The following is an 18,952-nucleotide window of genomic DNA, read 5'->3' as shown; positions in this document are numbered from 1 at the left end:
GGAAGTCAAAAACCCACACAGCCTATACCAATCTGGCCATAAGGTAAAATTCCTTCCTGACCACAAATAGGGCAATCAGTCTGACCCTCAAGCCAAAAACCCCAAGGGCTTAATCCAGCAAGAGCACTGGCACATCCCAGTGAAAATCTCCAGCCTTAACTGCAGTCAACACCCGATGCTTTTGAGCAAGACAACCACCCCTCCCTCCTTCCCCCTGACATTTGTAGCAACAAGGGGAGGGGGGATTTCTTTTCAGCCCCATGTGGCAACCAGCAAAGCCCAGAAGCATGGGAAATACCCATAGTATAGCACAAGGATAGCTACTCTTAGATGGTGTCTGGCTAAAGCTTATCCAAACTCTTCTTCAACGCCTCCAGTGATAGAAACTCCACAACTCCCATAGACAGTCTATTCTACTGCCTCATTGATCTAACCACAAAGAACTGTTTGCTAATATCCACTATAAGCCTATTGGCTGCAACTTCAAGCCATTAGTCTACGTCCTGTTCTCTGCAGCTAGAGAGAAAAGATATTCTCCCTCATTTTTATGACAGCCCTTCAGATATTTAAAACATCTATTCTTAAGCAGCTTTTCCATGTGTTGAACATGCTTATTGCCTTCGACCTCTCCCACTATGGCTTGCCTTTCAAGCTCTTTATCATTTTGGTCATCCACCTCTGGACCCTCTCTGACATCTCTATGGTTTTTTTTTTTTAATATGTGGAGCCCCAAACTGTACAAAGTACATTAAATGAGGCCTAACCAGTTCAGAGTATAGAGATACCATCATTGTGCGTCTTGCACCTAATGCTTCTATTGTTACAGCCTCAAACCCCATTTGCCTTTCATGTGACTGCATTACACTGCAGACTCATATTAAGTTTGTGATCCACCAAGACTCCAAGATCCTTTTCTGTAATGCTGCCAACCAGCCAGCTGTCACCAATTTTCTATCTGTATTTTTAGTTCTTTTTTCTGAGATGTACCACCTTGCATTCGTCAGCATTGAACTTAATTTTGTTTGCTCCAGCCCAGCTTTCCAATCTGTCAAGATCTTTCTGAATTCCTCTCCTGTCTTCCAGTGTGTTTACAATCCTCCCCAATTTCATGTTGCCAGAAAGTTTGCTTAAGAAGTTGTTTATTAAATGATTAATAAACATATTGAACAGCACAGGGTGCAGGACATTAATCCCTGTTAGTTCTTGAAAGTAACAATCTAAAAAAAAAAAAAAAAAAAAAAAAATCAACATTCTTTCTTGAACCTAACCATGCATTGGGTTAGCACAATTAATGTGCACCAGTTTCTGTAGCCCCCAATACTCAAGGGAGCAATACGTCAGAGTCACATTTGGCCACTTGGACTTTCCAGGTCTGAATGATGAGGTACTTCAGTACAGCTAAGATGACTAGCGCTGGAAGGGTGTAGGGAGGGAGGGGCAACTTTCAGAACAAACCTAGAGTGAGGCTCCAGATAATACCTCTGTATCTGCAGAGATATCTTAAATCACTCTGCCACTGCACCAGTATTATATTCGTATTAATCTCTAATGAAGTTAACATGTAGAAGCAAAACATAAAACCATAAGGAATGGTTTTTCTTATTATACTTCTTTTTATCAGCATTTTAAAGGGAGGATGTTATGAATAGTTTTCTAAACTATACTTTCTTGTTGATTAATATATAAGGATTACTGCTATGCTTCAACACTTGAACTAATGTTTTAGACCAACCAAGTTTAAAGATCCCAATGTAATGCAGTAGCCTTTGTTACCAAGGTTAAAATTTGTATTAGACTCTATTTCAAGAAAGAACACACATATGTGCTTTACTTTAACATACATGGTAGAAACATGCCTATATGTTCTACATAACTAGATGGAATTACTCAGATGACATACTACTGTAAGGAAAGGGTCATTGACTAAACCTCCCATGGTCCCTCCATTGTTATTTTCTATGAGTCTGCAAAACCATATGCAAAGTGTTTTGGTGCATCCCAGTTGCAATCAGGGTTGCCAACCCAAGACAATTTTTTTTTAAAGAAATTTTGACAATCTGCAAACATTTTACTGACAACCAAACTTTTTTTTCATGGGCATGCTTTTACATAATACAGATGTAACCCTTCTACCAGACCATGGATAAGAGCTGGGTTCAAACCATAATAAAAAGACTAGTTGGCAGTAAAAAAAGTGTGGATTAGCAGTAAAAAAATATTTAAAAAATAATTCTTGGATTGGCAACCCAACTTACCTACAGCAATGGTTTTACACTGTACTGCCCCCCACCCCAGAAGTCCCTTAATTACCCCCACATGCTGGTACTCCTGACTGCACCCTGCACAATGCAGCTCCACCAGCATACCCCCACCAGCCCCACTCCTCCAGTCCCAGCACACACAGCCAAAGAAGGACCAGTGCCTGCCACCTAGCAGCATTACAGGCAAATGGAAGGCAGCACCAGCATATGCCTGGGGGTTAGGGAAGGAGCCACAAAGCCCTGAGAAGAGCTACCTTCTGGAGGCTGTGCTCTGGCTCAGACACCAGGTGGTGCTGCTGTGCCCTGTCTGTGCTACAACACTGCAGAGAGCTGCACAGCTTCTTTTCTGAGCATGGAGCTTTAATCAACCCTGCTTTTGTGGAGCTACTTTTGCTTCATGTTCTTATGGACTACAAAGGTTTTTATGGCATTTATAGACAGACACTTTCAGCCTGGAGAGTCTATACATTTTCAGTTGGTAACCCTGGCTACAATGTGGAATAGCTCATCTTAATGAATACAGATTTCACTGAAATGATGGCAACCTGCTGTATTTTTTTTCATACAACACACCCCAAAATATAATGTGCACCTTGTTTTGTAAAGGCAGTCACCTAGTATCTCACTGTCCTCTGCTCTTCCTTCACCTCTCCAATGTAGAGGGAAGGGAGAGAGCACCTGGCTCCCTGATAACCTTCCCAGCAGTGAGCTTTCAGGGAGTCCTGTGGGGACCCTGCCTGGGTGCCAATCCTCTCTGGTCACTGAAGAGATGCAGGTTACCAAGACATCTGCCCAGATCAGAAACTCCCACTGTAGGATGAATCCAGATGCACTGCCTCAGCTTCCCACCCCATGCAACTCTTTTCTGTGAAATTCTTAGCACTAGAAAAGTAGTGACCTAATCACAACTATGATTAAAACTCTCAATTAAGTAAATAGGAGTTTGCAAAAAGTCTCAGTATTAAATTTCATACCAGGAACCATTTTTAACTCGGTAAATCATCATGCAAAACCAAATCACTTTATAACGACTACTCACATTATCGGGCTTTATTTTAATGGAGATACTGCATGTAGTTTGACCTGTAATGCAAGTGGTTGTCCCTACCACAGCTACCAGTTCATTTGCCAGGTTTACTTCATCCTTCATAAGGACAACAGTTGTTTTATTAAAGGTCACACGCCAGAAAATCTTCACATCTTCGAAGGCCCTATGAACAAAGCAAACTAGTATAAATGTGTTGAAGGTGACACCTACTGTTTCGGCAAAACTCAATTACCCAGAAACATTTCTTTTTTGCGCTAAAAACCATAACCTAAACTGGGAAACAAAATGGAAAATAAAATGCTTACAACAAGTGAAAAATATTTCTTCTTCTGAAGATTACTGCCTCTAAAACTGACTACATTAATAAGAGTCAGAGAAGGCAGGACCAAATCACTCAGTCGCTGGGAACCTGCTGGATTTAGCAAATTATACAAACCCAGGCTTAACTAAAGCATATGGGATTTCTCATTGTTCAAAAGTTAGTACTTAAGCATTTGGGAGCAAAAACTGGCTTTCCTAAAAGTTGAAAAATCACCTAGTCTCTTTTTGGGTGCTTTTGTCAGTGTGTACACACACATCTGTATAATATAAAACTTGCATTCACAAAATGTATGGAAATCCATAAATATATACTGACACATTCATCTCATTAAATATACTTCTTAATGCTTACACCTACTGTATAAAGGAAATTAGACATTTTAGATATACTTTGAGAAAGGTAAGCAATTAACTGTAAGTGTTCATAAATACAAAGGAAATTAATTTTCATCTCATCTAAGTTAGGGAAAGATTGAATTCTCCATTTTCTGTTTAGTACTGGTACACTGCCTGACTTAACCACACTTCACATTTATGAAGCAAGATTTATTATAAAATTCCATGATAACCTCTTCTGCTAACAGCAGCATCCTTGATTTCAACACAGCACATTACAGCATGTGGGGACAGCACTTGTATCAGCCGTTGCCTGCACCTGTTTGGTTGCCTTGTGACAATGAGCTGCACCTCTCTGCTTTCAGAATCTTCATCAAGCACAAGGCCACTTTGTACCTCCGGGCTGAATCCCAAAATGCCATTTTGAAGATCATTTCCTGTGCGAGAAACCATTAATCAAAAACGTTAAGAAAAAAATGAAGTGGAGAATGAGCTGTAATTTTTTAATGCAGAAAATACTGCTTCAAAATGAAAACCACATGAAGGAGACAGGATATTAACCAACCAAACAGCCAAATTTTCAAAGGCTGTGAAGGCTGCACCCACAGAAGTTTTCTTCAAAGCCTTAACAAAATAAAAATTCTGGAAGCTAATATGTAATTAAATATAAATGTATATATGTCTTAAATATACATTTTGAAGATTTCCTTTTAATGGTAAAGAAATCTTTTCAACAGGGGTTTCTGGTCAGGTGTCTGGTATACAAACAGCAATTTTTATATGTAGCTCTAGGATGTGAACAAACACTCCAAGAACCCAGTGTAGGTTTAGATGGCTTGCTTTAAACCATGTAAACCTAAATCAGAAGCAGCACATGCAGGTAGGTGGTCACCAGTGGTGGAAGCAGCAAAGGCAGCCTGAGTTAAGTAACTCAGGAATAGGGAAAGACTGGATGGCCAGAAGGAGCAGGGTAGTGCATCAAGGGGTCAGTGGTTGGTACGTCCAAGCAGGAGGCTGCCCCATCTAGGCAGGCAGTTGGGGGGCTGAAAACAGCATGGCCAGGGTGGGGGTGCATAGGAACAGCACAGTCCCAGAGCTGGAACAAATGGCTGTCCTTTCTCAGCCTCAGAGCTGTGCTGTGAACATACACAGGCATTGACTAGATCAGGTTAACCCATTTTAGATCAAGTGAACCAAGTCAGCCTAAAGTTAATTCACCTCCTGAGATGAGCTAAATTTAGATCAGGTGCACCACTTCTAAAGTCATTTTAGCCCTCTAAACATCTGCACACCTGGCCAGTTAGATCAATCTAATTTAGTATGTACATAGTTACACACACATTTTAACAGTCTGTTCTTGGATGGGTAATTCTGGTAGTCACATATACTTCCCTAAAGAGAATTTGGCTCTAGTACCTGATGCCCATTTAGCATTATTAAAAGTAACTATCTGGATTAAATTTCCAGAATGGGGCCAACCATTAGGAGTTTAAAAAATATTTTTAAAATGCCGATAAAAACTTGTCCTAAAAATGCATATACAGAAACTATATGGAAAAAGGTTGTGACAGTTAGTTAGAAAAAGGAAATCAGTGCTCTGGTTTCAACTTATTATATTAGGATGAAGTCAGTGAAAGAAAAAAATACCTAGGCTGCAGGCAGGCTTTTTCTGGCACAAAATGCAAATGTACAGCCATTCAAGCAGCTTGCAGTAGAAAACAGCTAGCGCTTCCACCCTGAATCACTACCCTACAGCTAGTGCTTCCATGCCTTTTTGGGTTGCTGCATTTACAACCCAATCCATCTAAGGCAGGGGCAGGTAATTATTTCAGGCAGAGGGCCACTTACTGAGTTTTGGAAAGCCATCGAGGGCTGCATGACAGGCAGCCAAGGGCACATAAATATTAATTTTCTAAACTTTTAGGGGCCCTGCAGGCTGGATAAAATGGTCTAGCGGGCCACATCCAGCCCACCTGTCACATTTTGCCCACCCCTGGTTTAAATAGGGGCTTGGCTGCTTGTCATCTGCTGAACAGGAGCAGGAAGTACTAGTGCTGTCCAAATGGCAGTATGACATCCCATTACCAACTGAACAGTACTGGGGAGAGCTGGTGTTGTTCAAAGAGCAGCTCAGCTTCTAACGTCTGTTTCAAAGTCCCAGGACTCTGCAAGACTGGTCAAGGGGCCTGGAGAATATCCAGGGGGTGAGGGGGGAAGAGAAAGTGAAAAGAGAAGTTCTCCTCCCCCTGCCATCCGTGCATGGTAGGGCAGGGGGGACTATCCTTGGCAGCTGCTGCTTTTGAGTAGCTGGCAACTGCTCATTGACAGTCTGCCCCTTTCCCTGGCCAGGGACAGGGCAGGCTGTCAATCATCAGGCTCCCCTAACTATGGGGGGACTCAAGGAGCAGCCCTTCAGTTGCATTTGGATGGAGAGTTCACCTTTGAGGCATCTGTGTATCTCTCCAGCTGAGGAGTTAGAATACCTGAATGCCCTTATTTTTCTAGCGCTCACAATTTCCAGGAAATTCTTACCATGGGAACAAATGCCTTCCCATGCCCATGCCATTAGCCAGCTGTCTAATTTAATCCACAATAATCATCACAGCCTGTATGTCCAAAGACAGAGGAGGAACCAAAGCAGGGAGACCTAGAACGGTGATGTGCAGAAGTGGGGAATACAGGTAGGACAGATTCTACTTTTGTTTATACCTTGCAGAAGCCACTAGGGAAGAGATTGGGCCAATAGAAAAAGGCAAAGTCCCCTTCTCAATTCTGCAGGCATGGTATACGCAATTTAAACCAGAACCTGCTGATGGGTCAAATTAAACACACACACAAGGAAAGGGTACAGGCAACACATGATGGAGTTTGACTTCTGGAAGATAGCACATTACCATGAGGAATGAGATGAAGTGGGGCTAGCAGTGCTCAGGCATAAGGATTTGCTCCACCTGTCTGCAAATGCTGAAATTTGGGAGCCAGCCACCCAAAGAAATTCCAACATTAACATTTAAATTTCTGGAGGAACTTCAAGTTGGCCAAATGATTCTATGTTAAATTACTTTTTATTTATTGAACCTCTGGAAACAATACTACCTTTGATAATTATTGTTGCAAATGCAGAAAACCCGTATTCATCCTTTCCTTCTACAATCTGAGCTCCACCTTGAGGGTTAGAAAGGAAAACATAGAAGAATTCCTGCCCTTCAGGCTCATCATCATCAAGAATTCTGATGGACACTTTGCTTTCTCCTTCTCCATCTAGCAACGTCAAATCCACAGTCTGCTCTTCAAAGTCTATTCCTTCAGTTGCCCATGTAAGATTTGACTTTCCATAGACATGAACATAAGGAAATGTATCTATCCCACTATGTGCAGTTTTTTCTCCAAAGGTTTTAACAGTTACTTTGATATCCCCAGCAAGCCCCTGGGTCCTTCTGATGTGAAGTATCACTGTATTAGGTGTACTGTTGTTTGTGTCTTCTTCAGTATAAATAACCCCTGGCCCCAAACTGAGGATTCCTTGAACAATATCATTAGCCAATATAGTAATTGTTGCAACACTAAAATCTGGATTTAAACGGGGCTTCCAATTATGATGAAATTGCTGAATGTCCAAAGCTTCCACTGAAGTCAAATTTACAAAAAAGTCCTCATCATTCTCTGAAATTGTATCATCAATGATCATTATTTCAAATACAGCCTCTGCCTGAAAACGTCCAAATACAACTTCTCCACTTGGAACAGGTACAAAGTCTTCAAGAGGTTTGGCACTTCCTGCAGTAGTTTGGTAAGTCACTTTTGTTAGGTTGCTTTGAAAACCAAACAGTCTTTGAATATGTAATTTGATCGCCTGTGTATCTTCTTCAACAGAAAGATATCTTGAGTTAGAGGAAAACTGGAAGACACCCATTGGCTCAATTTCAGCTACAGTGAATCCCCATCTAAAGACAAAAACAACAACATTAAATAGAGGAACCTAGTCTCCATCACACAAATGATCGTCTGATCTTGCACTGTACTGAATCCTGGGAAATCATTTATGGCTATAAAAGTTGGATGAAAAATGCTATCATACTGAGAATATCCAAGGTACTTGGAGAAGTAAGAATCTGAGAGGACATGATAATGACAGTATGATGGTGGAAGAAAAAGAAGTTTTCTGTAGAGTGCCCTGGCACTAGTCATTTAGTCTAGATTACAAGCTGAGGCAAAAAAGAAACAAATGTTGAGACAGGAGATGGGGCAAAAGATAGAGGTATTTTTTGTGCAAAACATCATGCTTTCTTGGTGAGACTCCTGCAGGGTAAGGCACATATGCACACAAAGACAGCCTTAGACTAGCTTAATTAGCAAATGTAAAGAAAAATGAGAGTTCTGTGAATTTTATGTAAGTATATCAATAGAGGAAAACCCAGCGAGGAGCTTAGATATTTACTGCAAAACCTTTCAAATATTACTAGTTAAAATAGTTATTTTAATTAGTACTGACTTCTGTCTGGGTCAGACTTAAAACTTGTCAACTATGCCTTTGTTGCACCTTATTAAGCGACACTTACAGACACTCTTCAGGCCTGGATGCCATGTCAACAGAGATCTAGACAGCAGCTACCAATCCTGTGAGCTGTGGCCATGTGTAGACTAAACAAGGGGCATGTGTTTGCACCACTTTAACAGTGTTGGTGTTTGCATGCCTCAGTGGCATATTACATATTAATTCCAGCTGCTGTAGGAAACTGAGCGGCATAATGTGCCTTAAATGACGAGGGGTGCAGCAAACTAAAACTCCTCAGAGTTTGCTGACCCCACAGCCATAGAGCAAAGTGAAGCACTGGGCTCCATGCAGCTCCACGGCTCTGCAGGAAGCACTGAAGGCAGCCTGGCAGGAGCCTGGGAAGGCAGGCTCCACCCAAGAAAAGCCGTGAGCCTGATCTCCACCCCCGCCACTCCCCTGGAGCCTGCCTGCCTGTGCTACGTGGAGGTTTGGTGCTTCTCAGCTTTAGTGCCCCTGCGGACAGCCTGAGCCGGGTGCCTGTGGGCAGGTGACGCCTAGGGGGGCCACCACTGCCATGAAGGGTAACACCAGTCCCCCTCCCCCACAAGCCTAGGGACTGCTCTGCCCGCCAGCAGCTCACCCTCCCCTCCCCGTCGCCGGAGAGGCAGGTAAATTGGGTGTGTGCACAACACGGGGGTTTAATCAGCCCTAAATTGAAGCAGTGTTTTTAAAAACCCACCGCTTCAATTTAGGTTCCCTGTTTCATCTACACGCACCTTGTGTTTCTTGATTATATAAGACTGAATTTTCTAGCATTTTGGAGGACTTTAAGGAGTTTGGGAAAGCCTTCCCCCCAAGTTAAAATTTGTTTTGCACAGAGAATTGTTTGACTTCCAGAGCACCTGGTTGGGGTTGGGGTTCATTCGACAGAAGTGAACATTTGCTTCGTCAAAATACTAGGCAGTGTTCATTGTGAAGTAGGGTAGTTTCTAGTGTACTAATTCTCCAAGTAATCCTAAGCACAAGACTAAGGTGGTTCTTCCTCCACATGGTGAAAGGACACACATTAACAATGCAACCTGAAAGAAAATAGCCACGCTATCTAAACTTTACCAGACCTGCCATGGATTGAAGGGATCTATCTGTACTAGTGTCAGGTTTGATGCTCATGTTCCAGACCTGCATGGTATGGAGAAGAAAATCAAAGAGCACAGAAGGACAGCTCTGTAGCGAGAGCTGATGTTGTCTAGGGAATCAAACCTATTTGATATATTTTTCTCTATAGTGGCCTTCTCTATTATGGTTTCTCAGGAAATCTTGGACCCTCTATTCTCTTAACTACTACCACACACACTAGTTCTAAAGACATTGCCCTAGTATACCCCATGCCCTACTGGTGTGGAATAGAATTAGCATTGCAAAGCTCCCCTAACTTGATCAGATAAGCCCTGCTAATCGTTTCCTTTGGTATAGAATGATAAGATATGGTGGCAAGGCAGCATTATGCTGAGATAGGTTAAGAATATCTCAGGCATGCTAGGTCCCAAACCTGATGTAGAGTAACCACATCAGAGTAGCACCAGCCTATCAGAAACACTCATGCTCTTAAGCATTAATACATTATTGTACGTCTGGTTTAGAAGCTAAAACAGGCAAGGCAGGTGCAGCTTTTCTAGTGGCTTGCTGTGATTGTATAGTGGTTAGTACTCTGTGTTGTGGCTGCAGCAACCTTGGTTTGAATCCAAGTCATGGCAGGAAAAGAGTTTTGTTTTTTTTTCACCCGGGCACCACCTGGTATAACAAGAAATAACGGCCACAAATTGATTGAAAGGGGGTCAGGCTTGATATCAGGAGGCATTACTTTAGAGTTAGGGCTGCCAGGCTCTGGAATGGGCTCCCAAGGGAGGTGGTGCTCTCCCGTACCTTGGGGGTCTTCAAGAGGAGGTTGGATAAATATCTAGCTAGGGTATTATGATTCCAGCACTTGTTCCTGCCCAGGGCAGGGGGCCAGACTTGATGATCTGTTCAGGTCCCTTTCAACCCTAGAAACTATGTAGCATATCTCATCATGGTGCTGCTTTGACTTGTACAGACCATGTCCAAAACAATCAAAATTCACCAAATTCAGTTCTCCAAAACAGTAACCACATCTGTATATAACTGATTTTTTCTTTGTCTTCACTTGACAGGACTTATTACAAATGAAATGTTTGTAAGCAAATCCTAATTTTTACTGCCTCTGAGGTTCATGCAACCAACAAAGACACTGAGCGATACCCTCACCTCAGGCGAGCCCCACCAGACACGTTGCTGTGCACTGCTAAGAGATGAATAGCGAATGCCTCATGTGTAGTTAGACTTGGAATAATATGAAATAAAATTACTTTGCTTTGTTCGCCATAGGAAAATGTAACATCTCCTGGAGGGGAAATAAGAGAGAAGCAGGAATTCACAAACTGTTAAATAGGAATCATCTTTTTACTTTGTAACAAAAAATATGGACATTTAACTGAATCACACTATCTAGAAAAGTAGAAATCTGCATGAGAAATGTATAAAGCAGTAATGTAAAAAGCCGAGCATTGTGCATAACGTATACGTTGTCTATGACATTCAAGGTTTGCTTTTTAATAAATGGAGACTTATTATTCTCAGATTAAAATACACAATACATTTCCATTCCAACAAGTGTTGCATTCAGAGTGCAAGCACTTCAACAAACAAACCAAAGCACCAACTGAAATGGAGTTAGTCAGCCATGGAAATTCTATAGCTTTGCCTGTACTCAGACAAGTACTTACCAAATGCAGGTGTAATATTGCCTGGATGAACAAATTCTGGGATTAACCCATGTGGGTATCCAGAAGTCCAGCTAACTGTTACAGCACCATACATTCCTTTTCTGGTTACCACAGCTTGACCTGTCCCTGCTATAATGTTTGTAAGTCGTAAAATAACAGAATCAAAGCCAACCTAGAAACATAACACATTTTTGTTACCTAAAATAGAGCAGACAGTACATGTGTGCATATATTCTGTTTTAACTTGTTAATTATAGTAGGCAAGCCTAACCTATTATAGTACTATAATATAGTATACACTTTTCATACACATTTATCAAATCTAAATATTGGATTCCTGAGACTCAACTCTGGTTCCATGTCTGCAAAACGTCATCCTGAGCAAAAAATGCCTGAATCTCTAACCCTTCCTTGACTGTCCTAGAAGGCAGTGAGCTTTTGGGGTTTATGAGTGTGTGTATATCACACACAAACACACACCCTAAAACTAATGAGCAACTAGGCATCTGGTGAAAAGAAAGTCACCGTCAAATAACATCGCTCAGAAGATAACTTGCTACTGTAACTTCCTTCTTCAACTGTAATTATGGCTAAAAAGGTTTAGCCTTGCAATCTAAAGGTGATAATATAAATGGCATCCATATGACAAACAAGGCTCATAGACAGACCACATCAATTAAGTTAAATTGCAAACTGAAAGAAAAAAGGAGAAAATGGCCTTCAAGATAAATTATTTCAAAGCATTTAATATAAATGTCAATGAAATTTAAGAAGTACACAATAGCATGTTAGTGTTCTTATGTTCAATATATTGAAAAGGAATTGTAGCATAAATACTATGTTATTATGGAGTAATTCTACCCTTTTTTACTCTTGTGTAGCCACACTGAAGGAAATAAAAGCTGAATTTGACTCTCCATACAACAAAAACTTAATCATATTGAACTTTATATGGCGACCAGTGTCAAAGAATGGCAAGAAATCGTATACATTTCTTTGAGTCTTCAAGATTTAATGGCATATAGAATCAACACTTTCCCTTAAAAGTCTTAGCACTTTTGTTACCTGCAGACATTGGAGTATATTAACTATAAGAACCTTTATTATAGTTCACTGGCAATTTCCTGAAGTCATTATGACTAGACAGATACTTGTAGAAAAGTCTACTAAACGTTGATATACTTAGAAATAGTATGTTGTGATTTAGAGAAGTGGCAAAATTTTATACATAAACATATGATAAACAACTGAGGGAGGACAGACAGCCATTAATTTGATGTTGACCATAAAAATTAAATCAAACAAATATTAGTATAATCTAAATATAGTACGTAAGTCTAGACCAGTAATTCTCAACCGAGGTTCAGGTTCCCCTCGATTTATGTAGTACGTGTATTCCCGGAGAATGGCGCATAAATTGAATTCGCATAAAGCAAACCCACTTTATAATGTAACCAATAAGGATATTTGCTTATGGTGGTGAGGGAGGGAGTAAGGCTGGGACTAGGGAAGAGAGGGGTGCAGCGCAGCCCGTTGGCAGCTTCCAGGGCTGCAGCAGGCAGCAAAACGACAGAAACTGTGAGCAGATGCAGGCATGGGGCATGGGACTGGGGGCCGTGCAGGTCTTGCTGTTACATGCCGCCCCCAGGAGAGCTGTGGGCTGGGGGGCTGTGCCAGGCTCTTCCCCGGGGGGGGGGGGGGGGGCAGTGCTGGATCTGCACGTGGGACAACAGCAAGCTGCCACTGCAGGCTGGGCTCTCCTCGGTGCTCAGCAGGCAGGTTGGGGGGGGCTACAGCAAATTCTGGGGTGGCAGCAGCCCCCCCCCTCCCCGTGCTACCACTTCATTCCTGCAAACAAGGCTGGAGCCGGCAGTGGCACCAGGCTCTTCCCGGCACTCCAGGCAGGTAGTGGTGGCAGCAGTACGAGGATGAGGTCCCCTGCTGTCCTGCACCCCGTACCCACTCACAGTTCCCATGCCTTGCCGCAGCCCAGGGGCCTCTGCTTCTCCCCACTCATCCCACTGACTGCTGCAGTGGCCGCAGGAACAGCTGACATCAGCTGCCTGTAGCTGTTGGGCTGCACTGTGCCCTAAATCCCCCGGGGCTCCGCTTCTTCCCGCTCATCCCAGCTGCTGCAGCAGATCTGCGAGCAACTGACTCCACCTGCCTGCACCATGCCATGGCACAGCCCAGGGGCTGGGGTGAATGGGGAGAAGCAGGGCCCCAATCACATAAGAGTGAATTTCTCACATATAAGGAATCTGGGGTTGAAAAAGGGTGATCACATAAGAGCAAAATTGCATATATGGAACCTGCATAAATAGAGGAAAATCTATACCATGAGATCCTTTTAAGAGTATCTTACAATATCAGCACTGTTCACAAGATAATTCACAAGATAAACCCAGAAATTTCAAATAGAAATGCCTACTGTCAAAAAAAAATGCTGACCTGTTTTGGTCTTTCTGAGTACTTTGCAACAGTGAATTGCTCTATTATTTTTCTGTAGTAAAAAAATAAAAGTAAAAAAAGAAGAGCTGGCCTTTTCCAAGGGGTGCCTTAAGTCTAAAGAAGTTGAGAAGCCCTGATTTAGACTGTAGCACAAAGGGGTTTGAGCCACCCTCTCCTGGAAATCTTACTGTACTGCAACTGACCTGAGGATTGGCAGCTTCCTCAGGGATAGACAGAGTAACTGATCTTGCTTCTGCTAGTATCTTAGGCACATACTTGGCACTTCCATCAGCCAGGCTTGCATTGGTTAGTTCCAGAGTAAAATTTGAGCCCAGTAAAAGAAACACCTTTAAAGAGAGAATTTGAACAACAACAGTAAAAGCAGTTAGCAATTTCAAACTATTAAAAAGAGTAAGAACACGCATTGAATCAAAGAGTTAAGTAGCAGTAACTGTCTACAGCTCTTGTAACATCACCATTCAGAGAGTAGAGCTATGGTGACAAGCAGTTTTACGAAGATCGTTCTCGAAACTCTTCTAAATGAAATGTTGATATTGTGAATGAAGAAGAAAGCCTTATGTCCTAGAAGCCTACTGACATGCAGGTGCATTGTCCCACTTCAAGTCTCTTAATAAAATGTGCTGATGCTTTTTCTCAGGGCATGGCTGTGTGCATCCGTAGGCTTATTGCAGGTCATTCCAGGGACAAACTGGCCAGGCTGCGTGCTCTCATACACCACTTCCTGGCACAGGGGCAGCAATGCACATTGTAAGAGCAACATGTATAAGTGACTGACCCACCCGTTTTAAACTAGGTGAAAACCTGGGACAATGAGGCACACTCCAAAAGCAACATCTTTTTACAGCATTAAGGACAAGAAGTGTCCATTCTAATATATCTACATAATGCCTAATACAATACCACCCAACGCTGATGTTGCCCTCAGGCTTTACTACAGTATAAATCCCAGAGTATATTAATATTAAGGAAGTGAGTGTAGAATATTAAAAAGGCTAATACGTTTGCTATCCCACAACAGCTCTGAGGGCTACTGCAGCTGCAAAGGACGATTCGATCTCCTTGAACTAAGCAGGATTTTTCCTTCAACAGTTCCCACCCCAAAGCAGAAAGAGGATTTGGATCTACATGCCAGGATCTAAAACTGAAAATGTGAATGATATACGTGGATGGAGGAGCAGACTATGTACAAATATTCACAACCATAGATTCATACTCCAAACTTTGAAAAGCCACATTTTCTTTACGCACAAGTCTGCCCATACACAGCACAAAATCAAAGCACCCCCTCCCACTACCACCACACCAGACTATTCAACAGAGCTTAACTGGGCAATAAAATGTCAAGGAGATAAAGGATCCTACAAACCTGACTGCTTATTGGCACTCTCTTCATTCCAAAACCTGCACTGTCTTGAACCAATAGATGTCCCAGTGCATGCTCCGGAGCAGTTAATAGTTCTTCATGAGGAGATGAGATTCGGTACTCCACAATCACATCTGCAAATGACCCGGCATGCCTACTTACATTAATCTGAATGTGTCGACTGAAATCCCTCTCTACCAATACTGATTGCCAATCAGAGTACAAAGCAAATACTCCATGGGGATCATCATTTGCAAAGACAATGATTTTTGTAATGCCCTTCTCTAGATCCAAATCTGCTCCTCCTTCCACTGAAATCAGCTGCAGCATATAAGTCTCATTTAATTCTGGAACATCATCTGGTAAGAGGTGAAGAATGATCTCAGCTGTACTCTGTTTGTCAGGGATGAAGACAGATCCCTTTGTTGCAAGGAAGTCACCCTTTATGTCAGAATCACTACTCAATTCCCAGCAAATCTAAAACAAGTAAAAATATTGCGAAAACAATCAGAACACAGGCACATAGGAAAGCAGAAAATAAGATGTATAACACAAACCAGTTTTAACAAAAAAATAGATATTATTTAATGTTTATACAGAAGACAGAGCAAGGTGGCTCCTTAAAGACTTTGTCAGATGCTCAAAAGTAGGCTGCAGCCTATGAAAGACCATGCCTTTCTGAACAAGTTAGTCTTTAAGATGCCACCCTGAGCTACCTTCTGCCAGATTTCAGACTACACAGCTGTCACTCATTGTTGACATAGGAAGAAATATACATAGAACAGAGGAAGATAATCTGCTTTCCACCACCCCTAAACTCTAGTGACATGAATGTGGGGATTTTTTCTGAGCGACTTCACAGGGTCACCTCAAACTTTTACAGATTTTTTGAGTCCAATTACAAAGAGACTTGTATTAACTGGTCAGGATTCGCCAGTTGTTTTTCTCCCTCCAAAATTTCCTAACTTTTCTATAGGCAAGAAATCTTTGCACCAGTTTAAGAGCAGAACACATGTTCATGAAAACCCCAGAGATACTGCATAGTAGGAAAAAAAGAAGTGCACTTTAAATATAAAAAAAAAAATGGTCAAATATTTTTTATTGTAAGGGGCAGAGTCTTGGTCTGTTTAAAATGAGCAAAAATGTTTTCATTCTAAAAAGAACTGCTGATGAAATGACAGCACATTTGACACATGCATATAAATTGTACAGAATGTTTTAATTACAATAAAGCAAACAAACAAGGGAGTCCATTCCATAATGCCACATATATCTTGCTGAGTTCTGAACAACATAAGGGAGTTGGGCACCTCTGTGTCTGAATAATTAGCATTACTGAAATACAGGATCCAGTTCTTATCTGCATGTGATATGAAGTTGAAAGAAAGAAAATAATTTACATGGTCCTCTCCAACAAAGTTTAGTATAAGAATATAACAAAGTTTAGTGTAAGAATATATCCTATTGAGTTCTCCTGTTAAAAGCCTAGTGGAAGGGAAGAGAGAATATGCTAGATCAATACAATGTGCATTAGTTATTCACATTTTTTTCACATCGTTATAGAAACTGGACATCCAAACAGAAAGCATGAGGGTCGGATCCCTTGTTCAACAGGATTCCCTCCTCCAAATGTGACAACAGACTGAATAAGAAGCAAGCAGTTGAAAGCTAGCTGTATTATGAGCAACTTTATATAGCTCCTGGTCTCCACCAGGCATTTATATTGATAAAACTTCAAAATACAGTGTTTATAAATAATCCCCCAGATAAGAATAAAAATACCGTTATGTTCCCCAGAGTGCCTTGGACTCGTTCGATGACAAATGTAATACTCTGTGGTCCTTCCAATGACGATGGCTCTTCAAACTTCTTCTCAGATAATGATTCAGGAGCAAACTGCACAATCCCGTTGGGATCACCAAACTTTTGTATCTAGAAAGCGACAAATGCAGTACAGATAGGTTATATATCACACAATACCTTAATACACTGTACACTGGAGCCTCACCACTGGATGCAACTACTCAAAATTAACACTTCTCTACCGACTGTCCTTTCAAAAGATTAAGATACAATAGCAGCTTAAGTGGAGATTGTATAAAGAGAAAAAAAAAGACACTAAGTTGAACCACCATGGTATCTAAAGGAGAAGATGTCATGTGCAAGCAAATAAAGCAAATGGCCTTCCAAAAAGTTAAGTGTAGCTACCCTCATGGAGAAAATCCTCTGGGGCTGACAGCAAAGGAACACTGAATCAAGAATGGATTTTAAGGGCACATGAATCAATGATATGATGGTGTGACAAGAAGAAGCAAAGCTCCTGGGTTTTATAATGGTAATGTCATGTTTAAACTGATTCAGAAAATTGCTCTGTTTTACTTAGCACTAGTTAAGACTCATTCAACCTTCAAATAGCACATTTTTTTCAAATATCAGAAATAATTTGGGTAGAATTTAGGAAACAAAGAAAATGATAAATGGTTTAGGAAACAAATCCAATGAAGAGGAAGAGTTAAGAGATATGAGAACGTTCTCTTCTGTTGTGACAAGATCTGAATATGGGGATGGGAGTCTTTTACACTCTCTGGTCTAGAAAGCAATAATTGGTTAAATACCTGAGGACTGGATCGCTGAAGAAAATTGACAAAAGGATACCAACTGATAAGTGACAGTTATGCCTTTGTATCTCATTCAAAGCTTGATGGTAAAAAATTGTCACTTCTCAGGCACTGAGGATTGCAGTCTGTGGATTTAACCTAGTTCCTAGAGAATTAGTAACCATCTGGCATACAAGAAGTCACAGTAGATGCTGGCAGGACATCTTGTTTTCAATATCTGCAGATTGAAAACTGAACCGGTTTGGGAACTGAATTTCACTGTTTCCCTAACAATGACCAAACTGTACATGAGGCCACTGGTCGACTGGACTAGTTAAATACTGTTTACTTTTTACTCCTAAATAACAACTAGGGACCAGAGTCTATTCAACCCACTACACACAAGTGGACTCAGATACCCAAGTGTGACCCTATTCCACCCATTCCACCCTACGTGACTCCCTGAAAAATTGTAATACAAAACACGATGCATCCTTCTCTTCACTGCTTTTTGTGACTCAATCTTAAGGGTAAGATGATGGCATGTTTAAAAAATAGATGCCGTAGATGCCTAGCTTTCCACGAACAGGGGTGAAATAGAAGCTTAGGCTAGATACAGACATTGACTTTGTGCTGGGAGAATTGCTGTTGTCCTAGCAGAAACCAAAAAGTGTTTAGACTTTCAGGCTATTTCTCCTTGAACAAAAGATGGCTGTTCCAGGAGAAAAACAACCCTGGAACAACCAGGTTTAAATTGCTCCTTGGAGAGAGTCTCAGGAATTGAAGTAAACTCAAACACTTGGCTAAACTCCTTCTGAGGACCAGGAGGAGTGGAGCTGAGGAAAAGGCTCCAGTGCTTTCCCCAGACAGGAATCACCCTGATCTTGAGAAGCTGTTGGGGGGCTGCTCCCCACCTCCAGTAGACTGATAAGTGAGGGGGGCAGACGTCACTGCTCCTCCCTGCCTCTTCTCCAAACAGGGTAGTTCCTGGTTTCAAAAACTGGCAGGGGACTTTGGTAGTTCTCGCAGGTTTCTCCTTGCTGACACCACTGCCCAGGTGAGGAGCAGGGCAGCAATTTAAAAGCCAGAAGCTGGGACTAGGGCTTGGGGAAAATTTCCTCAATCTGGTTCCTGGCCCCGCTGGCTTCCTTTTGCTGCCTCACTGCAGTGGGCATTTTAAAAGCCAGTGGCTAGAAGTGACATTCAGGGAAAACCCCAGCCCACTGCTTTTAAATTGCCACACTACTGTTACATAGCA

General features: G+C 41.7%; 1 protein-coding gene across 1 annotated transcript in view; it reads right to left on the bottom strand.

The window, feature by feature from the left end:
• Window positions 1-18,952, bottom strand: part of ADGRV1 (adhesion G protein-coupled receptor V1) — a 466,251-nt gene that overhangs the window by 247,318 nt on the left and 199,981 nt on the right. The window contains exons 69-76 of the mRNA XM_019532360.1: window positions 16,880-17,029; window positions 15,101-15,574; window positions 13,917-14,060; window positions 11,263-11,434; window positions 10,745-10,880; window positions 7,063-7,910; window positions 4,286-4,403; window positions 3,301-3,472 (exon numbers count right to left, since the gene is read on the bottom strand). Of these exons, the coding sequence (XP_019387905.1) occupies window positions 3,301-3,472; window positions 4,286-4,403; window positions 7,063-7,910; window positions 10,745-10,880; window positions 11,263-11,434; window positions 13,917-14,060; window positions 15,101-15,574; window positions 16,880-17,029 (2,214 nt within the window). The remainder of the gene's footprint in view (window positions 1-3,300; window positions 3,473-4,285; window positions 4,404-7,062; window positions 7,911-10,744; window positions 10,881-11,262; window positions 11,435-13,916; window positions 14,061-15,100; window positions 15,575-16,879; window positions 17,030-18,952) is intronic.

This window comes from Crocodylus porosus, unplaced genomic scaffold (genome assembly GCF_001723895.1).
Source record: "Crocodylus porosus isolate Cpor-Errol unplaced genomic scaffold, CroPor_comp1, whole genome shotgun sequence".
NCBI lineage: Eukaryota > Metazoa > Chordata > Crocodylia > Crocodylidae > Crocodylus > Crocodylus porosus.
This window is presented reverse-complemented; position numbering and strand designations above follow the sequence as displayed.